Source organism: Cricetulus griseus, chromosome 5 (genome assembly GCF_003668045.3).
Source record: "Cricetulus griseus strain 17A/GY chromosome 5, alternate assembly CriGri-PICRH-1.0, whole genome shotgun sequence".
NCBI lineage: Eukaryota > Metazoa > Chordata > Mammalia > Rodentia > Cricetidae > Cricetulus > Cricetulus griseus.
The window spans coordinates 27451958-27476441 of NC_048598.1; the positions used below are offsets into that span (position 1 = coordinate 27451958).

The 24484-nt window shown below is 40.3% G+C and overlaps 1 protein-coding gene across 1 annotated transcript; it reads left to right on the plus strand.

Moving 5' to 3' along the window:
- Nucleotides 1–7696: 7696 nt before the first annotated feature.
- On the plus strand, nucleotides 7697–10379 carry LOC100766107 (lymphotactin). Its single transcript, XM_027418097.2, has 3 exons — nucleotides 7697–7757; nucleotides 9257–9371; nucleotides 10211–10379. Exons 1-3 carry the CDS (start codon nucleotides 7697–7699, stop codon nucleotides 10377–10379), a joined length of 345 nt encoding a protein of 114 aa, XP_027273898.1.
- The last annotated feature ends 14105 nt before the right edge of the window (nucleotides 10380–24484 follow it).

Here is a 24484-nt window from a genome sequence, read left to right on the forward strand (position 1 = left end):
TACTTACATGCATGGCTGACATAGCTCACTTTACTATAATTCCATAATTTAAACAAACCCAAGTTATTCAATATAATTTTACAGGTTTGACTACTAGTGACTTTTTTTCCCTACAAAACGCTTGATTTCTTTGGAGAAATATTACTTGTCTTTTCATAGTATCCCAGGTAAAATTAAAAGGAAATCAAAGTGTAAAGTCCACTGAAGTCACTTATGTCACTTATTGTTGACAATTTCTGGAACAACAGCTCATTTGGTTACAGAGTAAGACTAGAAATTTTGCCAAACCCTGAGAAATACAAGAAGAGCAATTACACATTACCCAGTACTGTAAAATCACCACCACCACCATCATGGAAAAATGCAATAAAACCAGGATTTGTCTCCAGGCTGGGGAACTGTACAAATTAATGTATAATCCAACTGACCTCTAATGCATTTCAAGTTCTTACCTCCAGCTATGTTGAGTTCACCCCCAGCTGTCTCTAGTTTCTGTTCCTCCAGAGAAGACCCTAGTCTCGATATCACTACTGTGTTTAGCAATCCATTCATCATGTATAATTTTAGTGTCACTAGGAGACAGAGTCCATGCTCCTGATAAATGTTTATGAAAGTTTCTCTAGTTGACATCTCCCATGAAAGGCTGCTGTAGTCAATAAACTTTAGGGGATTTTAGGCTGGCCACGTTTTGCTATAGGAACTCTGAGCCTTTAATGTGAATTTATGTACCATATGTTCATAATATAAAAAGCTTCCAGTTTATTTATGATGTGGATAAATTCAGTTTCCAATATAAAGATGGGAGTGATACTTTCCTGAAAGCCCCCAAACTGAATGATTCCTTAAAGCCCATTTGTGATAGAACTTCCCCTGGTAGTCATGGTCTGGACTTTCTTGTTTGCATGTTCAGCAGGCTTTCTTTGTGATGAGCCACCTGCTTAACAAGGGACCCAAGTGTCCTGTGCCTTAGAGATTTGAGGACATTCTTTTCTCTAAACATTAGAGCTATGGGAAGTTTTTTCTTTTATAGAAAGTCCTGGCCTAGACTTCAGGCATGAAACAGCGAAAAACTTATCTATATTCTCAAGGCTGAAAATTTCAGTTGGAACAGACACTGTTGCAGTTCCTTGGTGGTGTATGAAGTTCCTGTTGGAAACAAAGTATATACCTAGGACCTTTAGTTTTTCTGTATTCATAGTATCCCATTGCTTGAAACTTAATAGAAACATAGCTGTAATAAAAATCTCTTTTGTAATACGATAAATAAAAGACCCAGAGACTGATATTGGGGTTCAAGCTTCAAGCTGAAGATCAGAAAAGCAAAGCATCTAGTCACTAGCTCTTACCCCTACATCAGAATGAAAGGTGATCCTGGCTCCACCAAACTTCAGACTGCTGCCTCTCATTAGCGTGGCTGGAGAATTCTGAGACTTCAATGCCTTCCTATCCTCAATGTGGCTGGAGAATGAATGCCTGATAATGACTGCTGAAGACCCTGCTCCTGTCTTTTATACCCCTTTAGTGCTGGGATTAAAAGTGTGTGATCCCAGGTGCTGAGATCATCTTTGTGTAAGATGTTTCTTTTTAGAACTGGATCAATCTTGTGTAGATCTGGGTGGCCTTGGACTCACAGAGATTCGTCTACCTCTTAATTCTGAGTTCTAGGATTAAAGGTGTGTACCACCACCTCCTAGATTCTAGCTGCTGGCATTAAAGGTGTGTATCACCACTGCCTGACCTCTATAGCTTGAGGCTGACTTTGCTTTCTGAATACTCAGGCAAACTTTAATAAATCATAAATAATACATCACCACATTCTTTCATGAAGGATAAAAGAAAAAAATGGTTAACAGTAATGAACAGAGTTCATAAAGAATTCATAAAGAATTATTAACTTTACTGTTGGAACAGTTAAGATTGAGCAGTAATGAGGAATTATCTATAATCTATTATGTATTTGTTTGCAATGGCTAAATTGGTTTATTGAAACCCAGTATTGGTAAGGATTGGAGAAACATATCCTTTCATATCTTATTAGTAGAAGGGTAAATTAAACATTATTATACATAGCTATAAATCTAGAGTTTCAAATGATAATGTCGGTATTCATAAATTGACTTTCTTTTTAAAGAGATAACAATAAAATACAATAAAATAAAACAAAAACACTAAGGTTGGACAAGACAAACAAACAGAAGGAAAAGAGCCCAAGGGAAAACACAAAAATTAGAAAGTTACTAGTTCACACTCAGGAGTCCCATAAAAACACTAAACTGGAAGCCATAATATATATATATATTTATATGCAGAAGCCATGGTGCAGACCTGTGCAGTCCCTGAGCTTGCTGCTTCAGTCTCTGTGAGTTCATATGAGCTTTGATCATGCTGATTTAGAGGGTCTTGTTTTCTTGGTGTCCTCCATCCCCTCTGGGATGTTCTTTCTGCATTTGTTTCTGTGGGCTTCTCTGAGCCCTGAGTGGAGGCTTTCATATCACAAGTTTTTCTCTGTAGGATCAGTAGACAAGCCTAGATCTCTGACAGCTATCTTTCAGACAATGTTATTTTTACACCTTTACAAGGCATTTAAGGAAAGCTGCCTGTCTCAGATTAAACGGAACCTTAAACAAACTTCCTGGAGGAAAACTAAAGAGATCATTGAGATAAGCATAGAAAGTTTAAATAATGTATATTCTCATTGTTATGGGATTGTGGGTTAAATAAAGGAACAATGGGAAGACCCATTGAAAGGGGATGTACTATGTTAGAGATTTTCTGAGAGCACAGTATGACTTAGTAGCTTGGCATTGGAGTCCGGCAGACCTGGGTTTGAATTTTCACTCTACCTTCTTGAGCTCTGGGAGAGCATGAAGGTGACTCAGTCTCTTAACTTCTACAAGCTATAGCTTCTCATCTATAAAATGTAGATAAGAATTCAACTTAATGTATCATATTGCTTGAAGAATAAAACAGGCTAATGCCCTTTAGTGTTAGCACAAACACCCCCCCCCTTGCCACCCATTGTACATATATGATAAATCTAGAGCCATGGAATGCTCTAGAGAGGGTGTAGAGAGAGTGTAGGATGATACATACATGGGCATATTTACCTAAGAGAAGTTTAGAGGAAGGTCCATCCAGAGTGATTAAGTGGTTACCTCTAGGTAGTGGGATTTGAACTAATATTACTTAAAAACAAAACAAAAATCAGAAAACTTTTCTAGAGTTTGGAGAGATTGCTCAGTGGTTAAGAGCACTTGTTACTCTTTCAGAGGGCCTGAGTCTAATCTTAAACACTCAGGTTAGGTAGTTTACACTGTCTAATTCCAGGTCCAGAGAATCTGATGCCCATTTCTAGCCTTTGCAGACACTCACACACGTAACACTCTCTCCCTTCCTATCTTCCTCCCCGCCCCCGTCTCTGTCTCTGTCTCTCTGTCTCTGTCTCTGTCTCTGTCTCTCTCTCTCTCTCTCTCTCTCTCTCTCTCACACACACACACACACACACACACCAACTTCTACAGTGTCTAACCTTTCTTCAAAGCACTCCAACTATATTTATCAGAAAAGATATAACCAAACTCTTTAGGAGTGAAAGGAGCTATGATTTAAAGGCTATCATACAGGGGCCTGTTTCAAAGAAAATAATGACCTCAGTCATCTTTCTTTCATTTTTGTTCTTTAAAAAACTAAATTTTAAGTACATAATTGGGTTAGTTATAACATGTAGTATGGCAGGAAATGGCAGACTTTATTCACTCTTTGTTCTGGGCACAAATCTTGATTGTTTTTCCCAGCTATACCCATACTGCCCATTATCCCCTTCTGTTCTTATTTCTAGATGGCACCAGGTAAATTCTTCTCACTAATGAAATGTAACCAAAGACTACATTTTCCTGGTGGTTAAGATATGTGTGTAGTCTCTCTGCTGTCTTGTTCTCCATAATGGTTATAGTAGTCACACTTCCTATTAACAACTAGTGAGACTGTCTTAAGTGAGTCTAAGATGACCCCCACATGTTTGTATTTTGGAATTGGGACAAAGCAAGAGATGTCATTACTTAAGGGTAAAAGCAGCCCAGCTTCCTTGACACTTATTGTAGGAATAGCCTTTAAGGCAGACAGCTGATTAGGAGTACTTGCATTGGTTTTTGTGTAGTCTAATCTGAATTATACAATTTATATACATAATCGCCATTGGCCTACATATGACATTTATTTATTTATTATTAAATTAATTACATTGCACAATATGCCACTGATTAATATATTTTCAATCAGAGCACTTGAACACTAAAAATATTTTAGTGTTTGTTTCAAATTTAGAACTAGAGGCAGAATTTTCAAATCTTGTAACATGAATATTTGGCTTTTTATGACAATGATGAATTTCTGTTTGTCTAGAATATCAGTTTCTTTTTTCTCAGTGGGTTATGAAAACATATATCAGTTTCTAATATCCTAAGTAATATGCTACTTCATATCTCTGGCATCATAGTACTATTATCATGGTTATTAATTTTTGCCATTTGCATAGGAAAACATGGGGGTCACACTGTTACCATGATTTCCATTTTTGTGACTGCTACTGACAAGATGCTTGTTCCGTTTGATGCTCCCTTTGCACTAGGTGTCTACTGTCTTACTTGTCACTTAGTTATTTGGTGCCAGAGATTCTGCTGCTTGCTTTGGCAAACACATAGTGAAGAATCATATTGAGAGTTTAAGAAATTCCATTTTAATATGTTAAGGAAGAGTATAGACATCAGTCACATTGTCTATTTATATTACAAACGTGTAAAACCACAGGACAATCTTCACACTTAGTTTCCATTTTTATTACTTTTTAATTTATGTTTTAAATTGAAAGACACAGTTGCATGTATTTGTCATATACAACATTGTTTCAAAGTATATGAAATTTTTTAAATTAGTTAAGATATGCATTATCTCACACAGTTATTTTTAAGTGAGAATACATTCACTCTCAGGATTATTCAGAACATAATATATTGTTACTGTACTCTGCACATTGTATATTGTGCAAATTGCCCAAAATTATTTCTTCTGGAAACTGATATTGGATGTCCCATGACTAGTGTCACTCCAGTTTTTTTTCAGTCCTTGTTAGCCATCATTCTACTCTGTTTCCATACGATCAACTTTTTAAATATCTGACATGTGAGTGAGGTCACAGAGTATTTGTCTTTCTGTGCCTGGCCTATATCACTTAATATAATACACTATAGACTCATTTATCACATTTTCTAGATCCATTCATGCACTGGTAGACACTGAGGTTGATTCCATGTCTTGGTTATTGTTAATTATGCCAAAATGAGTGTTGAAATGCAGATGCCCCCGTCACATACTGCTTTCTTTCTTTTGAGAGTAATGGGATTGCAGGATCACATAGTATTTTTGTTTTCCAAGCTCCCTCCACACTGTTCTCCATAATGGTTATGGTAGTCACACTTCCTATTAACAACTAGTGAGACTGTCTTAAGTGAGTCTAAGATGACCCCCACATGTTTGTATTTTGGAATTGGGACAAAGCACTAATTTGTCTAGGTCAAGGAGAAGAAGCAGGTTGAAAGGCAAATGGTAGAGTTTTGGAAATAGTTTAAAATGCATTCTGAGAGTTCAGAATGAAATGTGCCTAGAAAATTGAATACCATTAATGAAACATATCTTAGAGATTAATTTATGATGATCATGGAAATATAAATTCATTTTCATATTTCTAATATTAGTAGCAAAACCTTTCAGTCTACAAATTCTATAAATGTGTTTTATTGGTAGCTGCATAAGAAACAAAACCAAAATAGAGTACCAGAAAGTTTGGTATATGTGAGATATTCAAATTCTGCTGGGGACATTGCAAATGAAAACTATATTTTGGAAAGATTATGCAGAGATAACAATAATTATAAATACAGTGATAAGATTTCACCCAGTATTTATCTTCCAAATTATTAGAGGGATCAGACCAGATTATATTACTGAAAAATAACCTTGTAAATAGGATCTATGTAGCAATGAGAGTATTTAATGTGTGTGTGTGTGCATACTTTTTCAAAGTAGAAAAGTGAAGACAGGAGAAACATGAGAAGCTATTTAAATTCATGTTAAAGCAGCAATCATAATGATCATAATTGTGTGTTGTGGAATATCATTTTAACGAGGCAAAGATATGTTCCATTTGTTTATGCTGTGGAACATTCACTATGTGAAGATGTTTTACATTTGGTTTTGCTGCCTTTATTAACAATGTAAAGGTGTGTTACATTTGTTTGTGTTGCATCTGTTTAATTATCTAAAGATGTGTTGCATTTATTTTACCTTGCCTGCCTAAGGCACCTGATTGGTCTCATAAAGAGCTGAACAGCCAATAGCTAGGCAAAGAAAGGACAGCTGGGCTGATGGGCAGAGAGAATAAGTAGGAGGAGAAATCTAGGCTTGGGAGAGAGAGAGAGATAAGAAGGAAGGAGAGAACAAGGGAGAACGAGAGGGACACACCCAGGCCCAAAGTCAGGCAGCCACCTGTCAGACAGGAGAAGCATTGAAGGTAAGATACACAGAAGGAAAGAAAGGTAAAAAGCCTCAAGGCAAAACATAGATGAGAGAAACAGGCTAAGTTATAAGAGCTAATGGGATAAGTATAAGATAAGGCCAAGAGCATTTATAACTAATAAGAAGTCTTCATGTCATGATTTGGAAGCTGGTTGGTGCCCCAAAAGAAAAAGCCTGCTATAATTGTGTAAACATATGAATACTAATAAAAGGAAAGCTATTGGAATTTTTATTTTATTTGTTTATATGTATGTGTGTCAGGTACCCATGGAGGCCAGTAGAGGGTATCAGATTCCCTGCAGCTGGAGTTACAGGTGCTGGGAAGGAAAGTCTCATCTCCTGAAAAAGCAGCAAGTACTCTTAACCACAGATCCATCCCTCCAGACCTCTTGAAAGGTGCTAGTATTCTCTCATGTTTCTTTAAAATAAGATCGTAGAACAATTTTTCAATAAGCTTAAATATACTTGCGTGTGTGTCTCCCCCAAACAGCAAACACGCATAGAGATACGCTGTAAATACTTACTTAAATCTAACTCCTCCAAGGAGTTTGAAGAAAAGGGGGTAAACTGAGTGAGGGCAGAGGAGAAAGAATGAGGAGAAAGGGCAGGAGAATCCAGGGCATCTGAAGTGTTCTTTTGCTTTCCCGGGGAGTCAGGCAGGGCCACCAGGTGCTGCCGATTTGTGGTTGTAGAAGCCTTCTGTCACAGGAGGCAGGTAGGTTGGACCACAGTGACCACGCCACCACCTCATTTCCTTTTCCTTGCTATCACACTGAGCCATGTCACTGACTAGCCTTTGGGACGGAAGATCTGACTTTAGGCCCACAGCTCTGAAGGGGACAACTGCATTTCATCTCGAGCATACATTTGGTTTCATTGTCACATTAACCACACGGGGGGAGGAAAGGCCACAAGGTATCATGTTGGTATGAACATGGGAAAGGAACTTGTGTTTAAAGAAAAAAAGAAAAGATAGCATCAGCGTTGCAAAGACTTTCCATGATTCCACCCCCCCCCCGAAAGCCCCCTGTCATCACAGGAAGTGTACTGACCAATGGGGGAAATAAAAGGGGCTCCTGAGAGTTGAGTCCACATTCGCCTTGCACAGCTCAGCAAGACCTCAGCCATGAGACTTCTCCTCTTGACTTTCCTGGGAGCCTGCTGCCTCACCATGTGGACTGTGGAAGGTAAGCTGAGCAGCTGTTAAGGGGATAAGGAACAGGTGGGCTCATATTCCAGGTTTGATTTGGGTTTTGATTAGAATAAACTGCTTTGTCCAGGTAAGGCTCAAACTTCCCATATGCAAAAGTGGAATGCTAATTCCAAGGCTCCGCCATTCTGCACTCACTTTTATTTATTTAAAATTGAGTGTCATGGTCTCTCTATACAGTGAACACTGTGAGCTGGAATTAAAATGGAATAAATCTGACTTTTTACTAATGACTATTTAAGCACATCACATCTACTTATAATGATATTTTATTAACGCTGGCAATGATTACAAATGGGTTGCTTGCTTTTGTTTACTTAATATTGATTGGATAAATTTTCAAACTCCTAAAGTTTCATCTCACTGGGGAATGAGCTCAAAGATGTATGTTTGAAAGCAAATCTATGTTTTCTACTTGAAAACATCAAACAACAAAAACAAAAATGACCAGAAGCTCATATAGGAGCCTGCCAATATTGCTGTGGGTGTTACCATTTATGACAGACTTGTTGAGTTTGTAAGACAGCTTTTGATACTGAAACAGATAATGCACACTCTGTTGGCTCCTGAACCTGGAAGATATTCCCAGGTGAGATGTAAATACACTTAACTGTAGCTGAATGTTCTGTCAATGTTTCCTAAGGGGTCACCTTTTGCTACTGGCCGAAGTTAATTTCTAGACCTATTTGTATTCTGTTCTGTACACTTAGACTATGTACGGTTCTGTATACCGTAACTTCATCATAGATTCTACAAGGACATAAAGGGAATAAAGGGAACACAGTCTGGAGAGCCTTGACACTGGGCAAAAGAGGAAAAACTTCAAGAATGTTCAGTTAGGTCCCAGGCTGGCATTGTGCCCAGATGGGAGAGGTGCATCTCTCAACAGCTTTTGTTTACTTGTTTCCCGAGCCCTGCTGGGGCTCAGACCAGGGCGCAGGCATGGGGCAGTCTGCAGGAGCTAGGGAACTAGCAACTTGCTTTCAGGTTCCCAAGTTTTCTACTTGAGTATTTAAGAACCTGGCTGGTGTTTTAGTGGTGTCAAAATGGGGCAAAATTAATCTTTTCTTTGACTTAATTCTGCGCAGATGTGAAGTAGTGCTTTGACAGGTGTGACATTGTCTCCCTGCTGAAGTTCTAGCTGGTCCCAAACTTACTCTGTAGACGAGATAGAGAGTCACCTGCTCCTGCTGCCAATGCTGGGAATAAAGGAGTGCACCCCTATGCCTGGCCTCCTTGTTACTTTTACTATGATATTCCTGAAACAATCCTACTGATCTTTTAAAAATCAGCCAAACATTTCCCACAATATATAATGTACAAGAGACTCAGTAGGTGCCAATGTGAATTATTTCTTCCCCAAAGGAACAAATAGTTTCACAATCCTATTACATTTTAGAGTAATTTAATATGGGACTCTGAACTTGATACTTGTTGAGTTACAGTTTCATTTATGTTTTCTTTTTCTTTTTCTAGGTGTGGGGACTGAAGTCCTAGAAGAGAGTTTCTGTGTGAGCTTAACATCCCAGCCGTTGCCAGTTCAAAGAATCAAGACCTATACCATCAGGGAGGGCATACTGAAAGCAGTAATGTGAGTATCCACTCAAAGATGTGGTTTCTATCTGGAAATAGTAGGAAATATAGTAGGAAAAAGTGTTGCTCTCCTCAGGAAAAATAGGACACCATGTTAGGAAAGCTCAACTTAGCCAATACCCCATTCTGTCTCTATTAATCTTGTCTTCTTACTGTCCTTTCCAATGATGATTATTGAAAAAAATTAAAGAATATACACTCCCTTTTCTTCTTTTGCTCAACAGATGAGTCTGATTAGAAAATAGATGGGCACTATGTCCAGATTTGATGGCCAGCCCAGGCCAGGACTTGCACAAACAGCCATACTAATGTAGTATACTTGCTATGCAGAGTGGCACACCTTGTATGTGACTACACCTCAAGGGACACATTCAGAACTCTTCTACAATGTTTTCCAGGATCCTGTGTATACATCCAAACTTTCCTACATTGTCTTCTAAAATTCCCTGTTCAGAAGGAGCAGGGAATTTCACTCTTAGCGTTTTGATCTTAGAAATTCACAAAAATTATCTCTAATTCCCCAAGGAGATGAGTAGTTCCAAGGTTGGGAAAGGAAGGAGCTATGGGGCAGTTAACTAGATTGTCCTAAGAGTCCAGTTTAGCTCCAGGATTTGGTGCACTAGTGAATTACAAACACCAAGAGCTGGCTGTCACCTGGAGATTTCTCTCCCTTACTAAACTAGATGACAAAAGGAAGGGGCTCCTGGATGGTTTCAGGGATCTGAAGGATAGCTTCTTCCGCTAATTTCTGTACAAATTCTCTTTCATTGGATGAGATAGCTAACATTCTCTTTCATTGGACGAGATGGCTAACATTCTCTTTTCCTTGCATCACAGTTTTGTCACCAGGCGAGGACTAAAAATCTGTGCAGATCCACACGCCAAATGGGTAAAAGCAGCGATCAAAACTGTGGATAGAAGATCCCGCACCACAAAGAACATGAGTGAAACTAGTCCCACAAGAGCCCAGAGGTCTACCAGTACAGCCATGACCTTGTCTGGGTAGTGGTCTCCAGGACAGTCAACAGTCAAGCAGCTCATCTCAGTTCACAGGCTCATGGACTAATTGTACTATATTTACCTTTTATGAAAATGTTGCATGAATAAAGTTGTTTTTATTTTTTATGACATTCATGTTAAGTGTTATAAGTAATAAATATTTATTATTGAGGATCGTTCTATATTTGATTTATTATATAAAGGGAAAGGGAATATATCATTTACTTCTGTATCATTAATCCTTGTCTCCCCCCCTCCCCCCCCCCCCCCCCGCCCCCGCTTGTGCCTCTGGTCTCCACAATGGGAGACATTTGGGCCAGTTTCTACTGGAGATGAAAGCTGACTTCATCCCTCTTAGGTTCAACTTGTAATAGTTCTCCAAAAGTGATTTACAAATTATAACTGTGCCAGTGACAATTCACAATCTATTTCAGCTCCATACTAGAGCATTATTTATAAAAGCAGTGAGAAATCATCCAGCTGTCTTCATATTACCATTCTGAGGGATAACAGCTCAGAAAATGGCTCCACTCCTGCTTGACTTGAGCAAATTCCCTTACCTCTTGGTAGGCTGGTCAAGTAAAAGTCAATGCTTTGGGAATTAGGCAATAATCTCACTACCTTATGATGGGCTCTGTTGTCAGTACTCTGGTTACCATTGTCTAAACTCTGTGTTACTACCTATGGGCTCTGAATGCTCCCAAACATTGCCACATGGGATCTCTCTCAATGGGATCACAATTTACAGCACATTTTTATTTAAATATTTGTCTGGTCACTCAATACCACAGACTTAGTCTTTCTTGTGTTCTCGTTAAAAGACTGATTTGACTCCAGTTTATGCTTCTGGTATCCAAGAATCTGATGGTTTACACCATGTCTGTTAAGCTGTCTGAAGAGTAAGAACTGACTTTATCATGGTAGTTGAGTTGTAGAAGAACTCCTGAGGAGACACTGAGCAATATTAAGAACCTTTGGACATTCTTTAAGGGCATCTTGTTGGGCCAGTTCACTCCTGTCCATACAGAGAACCAGAGTAGAAACCACTAAAATGTCACCTCCCAGCTAAAGGTCTGGTCACCTATTCTTTCCCATTGCCATCTGTCCACAATGACTTCCAAAGATGTGCTAGACAAGACCTTAGTAAGCAGGAACAGCTTCCTTAGAAGGTGGAAAACTAACAGTCACAGAAGACAGAGTGATTTCTTGATTTTTAGAAAGTTTATTAATCCATTTCTAATTCATGTATATATGTGTGGCCTTTGTAAGTTTATGTAAACCACATGTATGCAGATGCCTAGGGAGACCAGAGGGCATCAGATCCCCCAGAAGTGAAATTATATGCAGAGGTGAGATACCTGATGTGGGGGCTGATAACTGAACCTGGGTCCTTTGGAAGAACAGCAAGTTCTTTACCAAGCTCTACACCACTGTGCCATCTCTCGAACCCTGGTTTTTCTAATTTAATTAAATATTTGTGCTTCCCAAATGACTCCCAGGCCCTAGGGGATCATAATGGCAATACGATGAATGAAGGAGATGGATAATATTTGATTTCTCAGTTTTAAATACTTTTGTTTAACAAACACTTCATTTTTATGAAGCAGTGAAGGATACTTTCTTTCTTAGCTAGTGATGGCTCACCTAGTCACATGACAAATCTCAATTAAAGACAAAACAACAGACACAAAAAGGTTCATTAACTTTCTTAAGGTCCATTGCTCATTGATAGGCTGAATTCAGATTTAACAATTGGAAGTGTGGCTCCAGGTTTGACCTCTTGAGCTATTGAGCCTGCCTTCTCTTCAGAAGTCACATCCTCCAAGACCTTACTATACTGAAGGTGTAACAACCAGGTGACGCAGGTAAACACAGTACTCTTATGTAACCTGCTTACTTACTTCATAAATTAATTTATTTGGTAACCGCTTACTGAGGGTCTTATACATTGCAGACCTGAAAATTCAGCAGTGAGCAGAAAAGTCCTCTTTCATTCTCATGAGTTCTCCCCTCTCCCCCTTCCCTCTGGAACAGGAGGCTTCTCCCTCTAGCTACCACTCCAGCCTGTGCATTCCCAGGGCTCTGGTGAGCTCAGCAATGCAAAGGTGAAACCGGAAGCTTTCAGTGGGGATAACACAAAAGTATGCAGGGTAATATGTGAACTTCTAGGGAAAGAGCTGGACCCAAGTCAGGAAGTTGGCATATGACTCAGATTTTAGTGCCGAGAACATGACACAGGTAAGATCTGTATAATAATAACTTAAAGGAGACTTGTTTGGTGTGTGCATTCAAATACACTCTTGGAAAGTTTTAAAAAGAAAGTCTGCAGAAGAGGTGACAAGAACTGTGCCTTTAAGCCCGAAAAGGAACTTGCCAGGAATAAATGGCAGTGTGGGCATTCTTGCCAGAAGAACCACATGAAAGAAATCATGGAGGCGCCAAGGGAGACTGCTTATGGGTGAGAGGGTTGGAGAGCTCAGAGAGGAAAAGTTTCTGGAAGTCAGATTTGAAAGGTCCAGAGCAGAAGGGCAAGGGCTGGGGCTGCTCAGAGGACAACAGGATACATCTAAGTTTAGAATAGTCACTTAGAGCAGTGGTTCTCAACCTGCAGGTTGCAACCCTCTGGGGGTTGAATGACCCTTTCACAGGGGCCACCTCAGACCATCAGAAAACACAGATATGTGCATTATGATTCAGGACAGTAGCAAAATGACAGTTATGAAGTAGCATTGAAAATGATTTTATGGTTGGGGATCACCACAACAGGAGGAACTGCATGAAAGAGTCACAGCATTAGGAAGGTTGAGAACCACTGACTTAGAGGAAGGTAGAAAATGGAGGATAGTGGGGACCAGAGAGGTGGTGACCAGTGCACTGGTCTGGGTTGGAGCCAGGGAGAGGTGTAGGAATATGCACAAGGCTGCGATGGTCGGTCTACCTACTGGCTGTGGGATGAACTTGATAGATAGACTGAGGCTCCTATGAGGTTTTCACCTGGGGTGAGTGGTTAAGAATCAATAACAGATTGATAAGATTTTGGACTAATTGCTGCTGTAGGTTATGTTCTGGTGAACCCATCACAAAGTATAACCTCCAGGAAGAGGGAGAGTCATGAGGCAAGAAACACTGAGTATCAGCTTGATATGCAAGCAGTTCAGACAAAGCCCAAGCTACATCTTTATTCCCTTTCCCCAGGCAATCCTTTTTAGAAGGGGTTAGTAAACGACTGAATAACTGTGAAACTCTTTTTGCCCTTTGGAGGTTGGGGGGAAGGAACACACAAATGGAATAAAATATCCACTGGTGAGTCACTGGTTTTATTTTAGAAGGGATTTGTCATACAGCAGTGGGATGCAAACAGGAGCCAAGAGATGAATCTGTAATGAGACACAAGAGAAATGAGGTAAAAGCAAAGGTTTGCAGCAGCATTAGGAATGCCAGGGCAGGCCGGGAAGGTGGCGTTTGGTGATGGGAAGGAAAGTGGCACAGGACTCCCCCCAGGTCAGAGTGAGGAGGGTGAAAGGCAGGCTTGTGCCTTGAGTTCTGTCACACTGTGTTGCTCGGCATAATTGTTGAGACTGTATAACAATCATCTTTCTCTCGACTCCAATCTGCCCCCCACAGGCTCATTATGGAAGACTTGGTTGCCAGCTTGTTGGTTTGGGGGAAGTGGTTGCATTTGGAAGGTTCTGACATTATGAACGGATTAACCCTTGTTAATGTGTTTGTGATGTGATGACATTGGGAGGTGTTTAAAACTAGAAAGAGACATCTTGTGCCCTGGCCCTTGTTTCTCTGTGCTTCCTGATCGCCATAAAGCAATCAGTTCTCTCACTCCCATTTCTGTAATATTCTGCCTCACTTCAGACCCCAGATAATGGAGCCAGTGAAGTATAAACTGAGACCAAGAAACAAAAATACTCCACCTACTTTAAATTATTCCTTTCTAATATTTGGTCATGATGGTTTTTAAAGCAGTACACTCCCGAATCCTGGGACATTGCTCAGGAAGTTTGAATTTTGGACAGAATGGTAAGAGAAATTTCACATTGCAATAGGAAGAAATAAAGACCCTGTGCCCAGAGTGAGTTGATAATTAGCCTTACTAAATGTGGTGGAAGGGAAGATTGGAGCCTTTTCTCTGGGGACTGAATGGAGGGAATAGGTAGAGGAGAAGGGGATAGGAGAATTGGAAAACTATATAACTGGTAATAGAAATGGCTTTTTCTCAACTTCCAGGCCTATCTGTAGCATTCATTTTATTCTGCCCAAATTATAGATATTTGGGGAGGTTTTCATGCCTCAAAAGATTGTAAGTTCTTGGTTTAGTAATCTATACTTACAAGGCCTTCCCCTGGTCTCTGCTCATCATTGTTGCTATATCAGAGATAGTGAAAGGACCAAATGCCTGATCCCTGGTAAGTCATTTAGATAGTAGCTGTACATGGACATAGACTTAAGGACAAAGAAGAAAAAGGACACTGATAATCACATAGTAAGTGGAATGGACTATGGATGATAGTACATTTTTCAAAGAATCTGTTCCTCTTGGTTGGTAGTGATTGCCTGGCTTTCTGTGTTCCCTGAGATCTTCTGGTGGTTACTTCCTGGCTTGGGAGGAAGAATTCTGTGATAAATTGCTGATGCGTGTCTTGAGATCTGAGTTGCCTGGGGTGGTTTGAACGTTGATCTTTTTGTGAATTTGATGGTTGTTGACATATGTGGCTCATCATAGGTTCATGTCACAGTAGGATGGCTGGGTTGGTCAGCATAAATTTGGATAATGAGATTTTTAGCTGGGTCATGGAAGGTAAGATTTGAACGTAAACAATTTGAGAGAAGAGAAGTAGAAATTGTGGAGGTAAAAGACAGCAAGATAGGCATGTTGTTTATATGATCAATTTGCCTCAGACTATGACCTTCATAAAGACAGGGCTCATTTTTTATCTGTGCATGGAAGAAGGCAAATATTCACTAAATGTGCACTGAGGGGGCATATGGTCAGTTGAATTAAGGTGGCAACGAGGCAGCAATAAAGAATGGACAAGTATTGATAGAACAAAGAGTTGTTTAGGGAAATACTCCTGAGACTTAAGCTAACTTTACCTCATAGGCATCTTAAGTATCATTCTGAAGCATGTACATGTGTGAACCTGCATGAGTTTATGTGTACCACGTGGGTGCTGAGAACCAAACTCAACTCCTTTGCAAGAGCAACAAAGTGCTCTTAACTGCTGAGCCATTTCTCCAACTCCAAAGAGCTGAAATAGTTTAGGGAAAAACTTCAGTCCCATTTTGATGTCAGTGGTAGCTGAACAGTTAGTCCTACAGTTAAAGTAAGGTAGGAATTTACAATCATTTTATATGGTGTGCTTCATCACAGAGTCATGTGCCTTTGTCTTCACCAGTAAGATCCACAGTTGGAAGGAATTGGGGACATCTTGATAAACCTTTGTAGATACTCGGTGAGGCTGATGTTCTGGGTGGTACATTTCCTGGTGGTCTACAGACTCCAGACATACATTAAACAACAGAGAAACCCAGGACTTGACTCCTGCTTCTTATCCTCACTGACAGAGATGCTGCTGTCCAGTTGGGGAAGAAGATTCATTTTGCACCACAGAGCAACTTAATGCAAGAGCTATCTATACTGCTGGGCTTGGAGGTGTATGTCACTGTCTTAGGGTTCCTATGGCTATAACGAAACACCATGTAGGTGAGGAAAGGGTTTTTTTTTTTTACTTACACTATTCAGACCAGCAATCCATTGAGATTTGTTTGGTTTGGTTTATGACTTGTATTTACATGACCAATATGAAGATATGGTTCTGTTTTCAATCTGAAATGGCCCCTAAAGCTCACATTGGTGCTAAAGTGAGTAGTAAAATTCTAGTCCTGAATGCAGCTGTGTTCAGAGGTGAACACTTTCAGAGGGAAATGGATCCTAAGGGTTCTAATCTCATCAATAGATTAGCTCACTGATAAATAATCAAATGGGCCTTTGGGAGGTAGTGGAAACATAGGGAGGCAGGAGCTGGATAGAGGAAGGAGGTAATTGGAGGTATGCCTTTGAAGGGTGTATTTTGTCCTGGACCCTTTATTGATCTTTCTTGGCTTCTAGTCACTGTGAGATAGACAGCTTTGTCCCACCAAACATTCTCCACCTTGATGTTTTGCCATATCACAAGTCCAGAAAATGAGACTCAGTAGCCATGGACTGAAACCCATGAAACTATGAGCCTAAGACAACTTTCCTGCTTTGAGTTGATTCTCTCAGATATTTTGACACAGTGACAGAAAACTGACCAGTACAATTGCAAAATCTTGCACTTTGTATGATAGATTTGTATTGGTTGATACAGGAAATGATTGTCAAATTCACAAGCCAGTTGCATGATGTGGTTTGTTTTTATTTTGATCTGAAGCTACTTGCACAGGCCTGTTCATAGGATTCACCTATTTCTGACATACGTATGCTTTCTAACTTGAATATTGTATTTTAGTAAAAAGTTGAAAGGGATTCGCTTGTTTTATTCATTGTGTTTTTCATTATGCTCAAGACTGGAATTCATTAAGGACATAAGAGAGTTGAAGGTGAAATAACCGTGGAGCAGGCAATTGTTTTCAAGGTGTATGATGGTTAGAAATGAAGAGAAGCTAAATTTGAGTCATATTTACTTGGAAAAAGAATCTCATGGTGTTAGTGTGCTATTAATCATAATCTCCTGTGTGCTTCAGATAAAACGGAATTGTGGGTAAAGATGAAAGATTAAGAGTGCTTTTCATTTTACCTGCTGATGTGTTTCTCCATCTATCTTGTCAATATGGAGCAAGGTCAGTAAGCAAAAGAAAATTGCATACAGATGGAAAGGTCCCAACACACCTTGCAGGGACATTATCTTGATGCCCTGAAAACAAGGAGTACTGAGTGCCCTTGTCTACACTTGTCTGTTGGACTTGGATTAATCTACCAAAGTTCCACAGCAAAAGGCAGGAGAGATGAGGTAGCAACAGTGGCGATGGTAATGTTTACAGATAAACAGAAAGGGAGGCGAGCAGCTTGTCCCAGGCTACAGAGTCAAGATAAAAATGCACTTGTGATGTATATGTGGGCATTCGTGCAGCAGCACGCATGTGCAGGCCAGGAGACAGTGTTTGGGAGTCAGTATCTCCTGCCACCTTTACACTGGTTTGGGAGATAGAACTCATGTCAATGGGTTTGCAAGTGGCAAGTGCCTTTACCCACAGCCATCTTGCTGGCCCACAGTTTTTCAATTATACTGCATTAAGTATTTGCTGTCTTTTAAATGTTTATTTATTTTTATGTGTATAAGTGTTTTGCCTGCACACACACACACACACACACACACACACACACACACACGTGTGTGTGTGTGTGTGTGTGTGTGTGTGTGTGTGTGTGTGTGTGTTGCTCACGGAGTCCAGAATGGCACACTGGAGTTCCTGCTGTTTGAGTGTTGAGAACCAAATTCTCTATCTCTGTATTTATTATTTATATAAATAGAAAAATCTGTAAATAAGAGTTGCCTAACAAAACACACCCACACCCATACATTGAGTTCTCACTATTTACAAAGCAGAACACCAGGTGCCTTGAACATTGGAGATAATCAATAAACCCTTCCTGCAGATTTGTGATCCCTTTCTCTGTGATCATTTTTTTCAGAAATTGGGGTGGGATAGGTCTTGCTAACCATAAGAAGAACTGCAATAACTCTTGCATTATACTCTTTCTTGAGATACTGGAAAACATTCTATATTTGAAGGTTTGATGACCCAAGACACAGAAGTTCATGTGCAGCGACAGGGAAGTAAATCCCCCTTAAATAGCACAGCCAGATCAAGTAAGTAGATTAGGGATAACCCAGTCAATACGAAGAGGCAATGTGTCTGACAACAGCTATCGTCAAGGTTGACTCCTTGCTTTCTATCAGAATGTAGTTTCCTTTATTCTCTTGTTGGGAAAGAATCTATTATGTCAGCCTGTGCCTTCACAGCAGGCAGACACTGAGGTATCCTGAGAGAGAAACCCTAGAGGCTCCATATGAATATTCTGCAAAGAGCTTAAACTATTTTATAAAGATAGTTGTAGGTTAAGAACAGGAAAAATGATCTGTTTTGGCAGAGAATCCAGTAACTCTGAAATATATAATCAGCCTTTTCCTCATCAGCTATGATTATGACACGATGCACATATATATTAAACATTATGTTAGATTTGTGCCAAGTTCTTACTTAAGGGCTGGGATTGGTTGGTTGAAGGATGCTCACTCTTACTCCAGAGGTAGCCATAGTGATGACTTTCATCTTCAATTCCATTATCTTATCCCTTTCTTATCTTATCACTTTCTGGAGAAGATGAAGGAAGAAGATTTTGCTTATGTTTCTACAGAACTGGTGAGATCCTGGAGGCAGATCATTTTCTGTGTAGGACTATCTTTGTAGATTCAAGACTTAGTGCAAGCACAGCCCTTCCATAGAAACAGGAATGGCTTCCTAAGTGAGTTTGGGGGAGGTAGATCATGCTGTCATTGCTTTGGATGCTGTCTTCTTCTTTTATTTCCTTCCATCGCTAAAATGGTCTTAGGATGTCTTAGGATCACGGTGTCCCAGCTATATCTATATATTGTAGTTATTGAAAATACCAAAGGGACTGGGGATGCAGCTTACCATGCAATCAATAAGACCTGAGTTAAATCTCAGAACCCATCTAAGAAAGACACTCATGGGAGGGATCTATGAGAGTGACGATGGGAGTGATCTTGCAGTCCCAGCATAGAGGAGAAAGAGGCAGGAGGATATTTGAGGCTTGCTGGCTAGATAACCCAGCCTACTCAGTGAGCATAAGGCTAATGGGAGAACCGGTCTCAGTATAGAAGGTGTGTAGTTCCCGAGGAATGCCCTCTGGCCTACACACACAACATACACACACACACACACACACACACACACACACACACACACACACACACACACACACAAATAACATATAATAAGACACTGAAGAAAGGAAACCTGGAATAGACTCCCTTCACAGGGAATAAGAGTGGGTCTAATAGAGTAAAGGATTACCAGCCTACAATCCACAATGCCAGAGAAGCTAGTAAACAAGGAGGACCCTAAGAGAGACATATATGGGTCTCTGGAGAAGGAGAAAGGGTCAAGATCCCCTGAGCAAATTGAGAGTATGGGAAGAGGGGGGAGGGAGCTATGAGAATGAGAAGGGAAGAAGAGGAAGGATGCAGAGGTCATGAGGGAGCAGAAAGGTTGAGTCAGGGGAATAGAAGATAACAAGAAAGGAGATACCATAATAGAGGGAGACATTTTAGGTTTACAGAAAAATCAGGCAGTAGGGAAATGTCTGGAGATCTACAAAGATGACACCAGCTAACAATCTAAGCAACAGAGGAGAGACTACCTTAAATGCCCTCCCCCAATAATGAGATTGATGACTGACATATATGCCACCCAATAGCCCTCATCCAGCAGCTGGTGGAAGTAGAAGCAGACACCCATAACTAATCACTGAACTGGTCCAGACCAGGCTGGTGAAACCCACAGAAACAACTGACCTGAACATCGGGGAACTCTTGGTCCCAGACTGATAGCTGGAATACCAGCATGGGACTGACCCAGATCCCAGGAACATGGGTTTCTTTGAGGAAACCTCAGGAATCTACAGGACCTCCTGTAGTAGTTCAGTACTTATTCCTAGCATAGATGTGGACTTTGGGAGCCATTCCACATAGAGGAATACTCCCTGAGCCAAGACACATGGGGGTGGGCCTAGGCCCTATCCCAAAGGATATGATAGACTCTGATAACACCTTATGGAAGGCCTCACCATCCAGGGGGAGCAGAAAGGATATGTGATAGGTAGGGCTTTAGTTGGGGGTGGTGGTGGTGGTAGGGCAGGATGGGAAGGAGAAGGGAACTGGGATTGTCATGTAAGAAATCTTGTTTCTAATTCAAATAAAAAAATCTGAAAAAAGAGTGGGTCTAAATAACATAATTTTCTTGATTACATTTTGTATTTACAGATTTGAGCAAAGACACAGCTTTGAAAGTGTGGTTCTTTTTTGATTACACAAATAAATCACACAGATTGCTATGAAGATGTGTAATGTAATAGCTTCTTAAGGGAGAAAAAGTTGTGATGAACTGGGGTCATCTATCTTTTTATCTCTGCTGGTATGATCTTGATGATAAATTGGACTTGTGGGTGTATGGAATGTTTAATTCTTCTGAAGAGTGTTTACTTTAGGTTAAAGGATGATAGGGGCTGGATTCTTGAAAGGAATGGAAGTGAGGAAGCCAAACCATTACAGATTCTTTGTGTTCTACACAGGTCTTGGAAACATGTAATGAAACAAGGAATTCAGAATCAGGAATGCTATTAACTGATTCAGTGGGGAACAGAACAACAGAACTTTGTTTGGAGGGATCTGGCTTAGCTGCTTTTCTTTGGATGCTGTCTTGGTATGGTGTGCATAGCACTTGAATAGTGAGTTTAACTTGTGGAGTCATCTAGTAACAGCCACTAAGACGAGCCTGGGTCACCACTGACTATTAATAAACAACTTTATCTATCTGGGCTCAATTGTCTTCTGTAAATAAGATGACCTAACTTTCATGGTATATGTGGGCAACAAATGAGATATGAAAAGAGACAAAAGTCAATAAAACAGGTAAGACCCTTGTTTTCATGGGACTTCAGAGGAATAGTGAGAAACACACACACACACACACACACACACACACACACACACACACACACACACGGAGGCACAGTTAGACTATTAAAATAACCTAGGTTAGAAATGGTCATGGATGGAGTGGTTAGCAGGAGACAGACACAGAAATAATCATATTCTGGACTTATTTTAGTACATAATTTAAATATACTTTGTTGAAATATGACTCGTAGACCACAAGATTCATTTACTTTAAATGATGAATAATGTGTCAGCAAGTTTATAAGCAATGAGCATCACAATTCAGTTTTAGAACATTTTCATCATGCCAAAAATTTAGTGCATTCCCATATGCACTTAGTTCCTGCCCTTGCTTCCTGTCCCAGACAAGCATCAATCTCTAGATTTTCCTTTCCTGGGCATTGCATATAGATGACTCTGCTGAGTCTTGCTTTTTCACCCAGCATTACATCTTTTGAGGTTTAGCCAAGTTGTAGCATGTGGTCACCCACTTTTTCTTGCACTTAGTCTGAATAGTGTTCAGTTGCATGGCTATACTAAATTTGTTTAGCTGTTCATTAATTGATCAGCATTTGGACTTTCTTACTCCATGTCTAGTATGACCTTTTCATGGTCTCAGTAGAGTTCTCAATTCTTGAATGTCTTAACTTTTAAAATTCTTACTGTGGGTTGGCATTTGCCTCACTTTAAATCTACTCTAAGATTTATCAGTGCTTTCATATCTTTTAAATGATACTCAGTCTCTCTTGGAACATGTGAAACACACACACACACACACACACACACACACACACACACACACACACACACAATTACATGCAAACACCCACACACTTACATAAAGTGGTAGTTCAGAGTACTCATAAAGCAACCTAAAAATTAACATTTCCCCTCAGAATTCTCTTCTGGTGACTTTGAACTTCCTTTCCTCTGTAATATCACATCACAGAAGAGGGATGAAAAACCACGGATGACTGATCTTCTCCTTCTGATGTTGCATTCTCCAGCATCTCAGACAGAGTCAAGTGTTTAGCTCTGGTACTGTTCCAGCAGATTGAGGCTGCCTCTTGATCCCACCCACGAATATAGCACCTGGAACTGTTGCAAAGCCCTCTCCACAATGATCTCTGGAGCTCTGCTGGGGTCCTTTGCAGCACTCTGAAAGCCCAGTGTGTGTGTGTGTGTTACTGTGGCCTTTGTTCTGCAGAAACTCAGCTGTTCTGTGGCCAGTAGAAAGGATGATCCCATTTACTCCACTAAGTGTGCTCTGGCCTGAGGGCTGTTTTCTTCTGCTAGCCTAGTCACCTCACGGTATAAAACTCTCAAGGTGATGTACCTGGACCTGTGATGTCTTTGGGCTTGGAAATAAGAATACACACTCCTCTTGGATATACTTAGTGATGTCCTGAAATGTTCAAGTGAAGCCTACTGGGCAGTATGTTCATGTATGCAGAGCCTACATTAATAAGTTCTCTTGTTGCTGTGACCAAATGCCTGAGAGAATCAATTAAAAAGAGAAAGGGTTTATTTTGCTCATGGTTTCGAGGGCTTAGACTGTGGGTGCTTGGTTTCACACACTTGGGCAGAGCAACAAAATGGCAGAAGCTTGTGGCAGAGGTGATCCTTACTCTTTGAAGGTGGTAGCAGAGTAAAGAACATCTAGGTAGAGGTCAGTTTGAGATATGGTCCCAAGGACATTCCCCTAGTGGTCCATTTCCTCCGTCAAGGTCTTACCTCCTAGCTTCTACCACCTCCTAGCATTGTCAAACACTAAGAATCTTTCAAGGAATCCACTGATCAAACCAGAGGCCCCATGGTCTAATTGTCTCTAGAGATGTCATCACCAACTCCACTGCCTTCCCTAATACCCTAGGGATTTCTTAATCCAATCAAGTTGATAACCAAAATTGATCACCTTGGTGCCCCTTTCCTACTATGTGTGTAAGAGAGCTGTGGAGTCAAGACAAGTTCCAAGTGTCAGCCATCACAAAAAAGTATGGAAGCCATGGTTCCTTTCACTCTACTCTGGTTGAATCCTTTGCTTCAATTTCAGATTCTCTTCCATGACTCTGCATTTAGTGTTGCAAGCTGACTCAGTGCCAATCCTATATATAACCTCCAAAGTAAATGTAAAGACAGCCTGTTAGCAAGATTTGCATGTGTCTCAATGCGGTGTCACTGAGCAACACTGTAAGTTGTCCCTTCCATTTCTCTTTTTTTTCTACTTTAGTCTTCCTTCAGGTTGGCATTGTCCCAAATCATTGGATATACATGTGTTTCCCTCCCCCCGGGGCAGGGGGGTGCACATGGGAATACTACCTCCACAAAGTGCCTTTGCCAGATATACAATTCTGCCTCTATTACTAAGACCAGGTGTTGCCATTTGACCCAAGCACAAACCCACAAGACAATACAAAACTTAAATATTAGCATAAAACCCTTTACAGGGAATGGGCAGAGCCTAGGGATATTTCATTTGATTGAACTGGGATAAGTTATTCAGTATGATGGAAATCAGACTGCTTATACTAGTAGTCATTATTGATCACATGCCTCAGTAGTCCTGTATAGCCCCAAAAGTTTATGGGGGTATGCATGTGTGTGTGTGTGTGTGTGTGTGTGTGTGTGTGTGTGTGTGTGTGTGTTTGATGAGTGTACACATGTAGGGTTCACTCACCAGTGTATGTGCATGTAGAGGTCAGAGTTCAATATTGGCTTCCTTCCTTGTCTTCTTCTACCTTATTTTTGAGCCAGGTTCTCTCACTGAATTTGAGCTGATCATTGCAGCTAGACTGGCAGGCTACCTGAAGCCCTTGGGAATCGACCTGCCTCTGCCTCCTGGCACAGCCTGCTACATTAGACTTCTATGTGAGTCCTGAAAACTTCAACTCGGCCCTCATGCTGTGTAGTGAGCATTGTTATCCACAGAGCCATCTTTCTAACCCAAGACTATGTTTTTTTTTTTTTTTAGAACATGTTTTCCCCCTCACAGATGCTTACAGATTTCTTCCTTTTCCTAAGACACAAAAGTTAAAAGTATCATTATAATACTTTTAGAGATAGAGATCACAAAACATTTAAAAAAAATCCTGTAATTCTACATCCACAGACATCACAGAGTTGCTACTATTTCTGTGTTGCCATCCTACTATGCCTTTGAGATTCTTAAAAGTAGAATTAAGATCATATTCCAGTAGTGCCCCCTTATACATGCAGAAATGTTCCAAGAGGGCTGACTAGTAGATGGCCAAACCTCAGATACTTCTGATGGCGGATGTCATTCTGTATGCTGTGAGTATATGTTTCTCTTGTTGGTTGATGAATAAAGCTGTTTCGGCCAATGGGCAGGCAGATGTAGCCAGGCAGGAAGTATAGA